This window comes from Pteropus alecto, unplaced genomic scaffold (genome assembly GCF_000325575.1).
Source record: "Pteropus alecto unplaced genomic scaffold, ASM32557v1 scaffold161, whole genome shotgun sequence".
Taxonomy (NCBI): domain Eukaryota; kingdom Metazoa; phylum Chordata; class Mammalia; order Chiroptera; family Pteropodidae; genus Pteropus; species Pteropus alecto.
The window spans coordinates 8,015,949-8,018,387 of NW_006432943.1; the positions used below are offsets into that span (position 1 = coordinate 8,015,949).

The window sequence follows — 2,439 nt, forward strand, 5'->3', positions numbered from 1 at the left end:
CGCGGCTGATGGAGGCGGGCGGCGCCGCCCCGGGCGCAGGTGACACACAGCAGGCCAAGGTTTCGGCTGGCGGGGGAGAGCACAAGAGGGCGAGACACAGAAACCGCGCGGCCAGGTGACGACAAGGCAGCGATGGCCCGGGAGTTGAGCCAGGAGGCACTACTGGACTTTCTGTGCCAGGCTGGGGGCCGAGTGACCAATGCCGCCTTGCTGAGCCACTTCAAGAGCTTTCTCCGAGACCCGGACGCGTCCCCCGGCCAGCACCAGCGCCGCCGCGAGCTCTTCAAGGGCTTTGTCAATTCGGTCGCCGCAGTGCGCCAGGACCCCGACGGCACCAAGTTCGTGGTACTCAAGAGGAGGTACAGGGACCTTTTGGGGGAGGAGGGGCTGCAGCGCCCCCGCGACCCGCCGGTGGCCGCCGCCCCTGCAGGGAGAGCTGCGCCCCGCTCCCCGCCGGGCGCGCGCGGTGGGGAGCCACCGCCGCCGCCGCAGCAGCCCAGGAGGCGGCGGCGCGAGAAGGAGCGGGAGGAGGAGCCAGCAGGTGCCGCAGCCCCAGCAGCCGACGCAGGTTGCAATGGACTCCCCGCCACTGGCGCCCAGGAGGCGGCCCTGGGAGGCGGCGGGAGAAGAGGCAGCTCCAGCCACAGGGCTCTGGTGCCCGCGGCTGCAGCGGCAGCTGCCCAGGTCGGAGCGAGGTGTGCGGCGGCGAAGGCGCAGGGCCGTTGCTGCTGGGAATGTCTCCAGAACGGCCTGGGGGCACTTCCCGACCGCGCCACCGCTGGGGAGGAGCCCGCGCAGGCTTCCGCTGCCCTGGATGACCGCGGGGCTCCCAGGCAGGAGCTGGAAGGCGCGCCCGCTGAGCCCTCGCGGGAGCTGGCAGCGCCCCTCTCGCCTTCTCCAACCGTCGGTGCTACTGGGAGCCAGGGTTCCCCGCCTGCCGTCCAGTCCCGCCCTTCCGCTGAAGATCCGCCGGAGCTTTTGACTCCGGGAGATCTGCATTATTCGACCCTGCAGCAGCAGCATCAGCGCACTCAAGAATGGGTGGCCAGACACCCTCATATCCCCCAGGACCAGGGCCCCATCAGAGCCTGGTCGGTGCTGCCAGACAACTTCCCCTCGGAGCTGGGCTTCTGGGGCCTGGACCCTAACTCAGCGACGGTAGACCCCACTCTTCCCTCTCATTCTCATTTTCCTGTTTCTGAATCCTGGCCTGGGGACTCTCCATTGACAGTCTTTCGTAGCATTCGCTGTCAGCTGTCCCTTCAAGATCTGGATGACTTTGTGGACCAAGAGAGCCACGGCAGTGAGGAAAGCAGCAGTGGGCCCAAAGAGTCCCCTGGGGGTTCTGAAGAAGGGCTGCACGTTGCCCTGGGAACCCCAGATTGGAGAAAGCTCAGGAATCCAGCTGGGGACCTTTCTCTAAAGGAGGTCAACTCCAGCAGGAGCCCTCAGGGCCTCAGGAACAGAAGAGATGGTCACACCTTTCAGCAGGTCCCAACAAGGGCTAATGGCCTTGTAGGCCACCCCCAGGAGCCTTTGCCTTGGCCAGCTCCCAAATTTAGGAGGTCCCTCAGGAGGGGCTCTCGGGCAGAGAGAACCAAATTGTCCTCCTCTGATGAGGAGTGCCTTGCGGAGGACTTGCTGAAAAGGAGTAGGCGCCCACCGCGATCCAGGAAACCCTCCAAGGCAGGAGCGATGTCCAGCCCCAGGGTGGATGCTGCTTTGACACCAAAACCTGCTGACATTAAAGCTGCTCTTGCTGAGAGAAGTCGCCTGCACAGCTTGTGGGCCCCAAGTAGAGAGGAGCCTACAGCCTTGGTTCCCCACAGACCCTCTGAGCACAAGCCATCCCTCGTCCCCCTAGATGCCAGGGAACATGAATGGATTGTGAAGCTTGCCACTGGCTCTTGGATCCAGGTGTTAACTTTGTTCTGGGAGGATCCCCAACTGGCTTTGCACAAGGACTTCTTAACTGGATATACGGCTTTGCACTGGATAGCCAAACATGGTGACCTCAGGGCACTTCAGGACTTGGTCTCAGGGGCCCAGAAAGCAGGAATTGCTCTTGATGTAAATGTGAAGTCCAGTTGTGGCTATACCCCTCTGCACCTTGCAGCCATTCACGGCCACCAAGGAGTCATGAAATTGCTAGTGCAAAGGTTGGCTTCTCGGGTGAATGTCCGGGACAGCAGTGGGAAGAAGCCATGGCAGTATCTGACCAGTAATACCTCTGGGGAGATATGGCAGCTACTGGGAGCACCTCGAGGCAAGCCTATTTTTCCTGTCTATTCCTTAGTTCGAAGCTCTTCCCCCACCCGGAAGGTCAAGAGTCGGGAAATATCTCGAAATATCTCCCGAAAGACTTCCTTTGCTGCACTACTCAAAAGTCAGCATAGCAAATGGAAATTGGCCAACCAGTATGAGAAATTCCCCACTCCA

General features: G+C 61.8%; 1 protein-coding gene across 1 annotated transcript; it reads left to right on the plus strand.

The window, feature by feature from the left end:
* Positions 1–132: 132 nt before the first annotated feature.
* SOWAHB (sosondowah ankyrin repeat domain family member B) lies at positions 133–2,433 on the plus strand (the record flags this gene model as incomplete). Its single annotated transcript, XM_006907669.2, has 1 exon — positions 133–2,433. A coding segment is annotated over exon 1 (2,301 nt), but the record flags the coding sequence as incomplete, so codon positions are not given.
* Between the last annotated feature and the right edge of the window lie 6 nt (positions 2,434–2,439).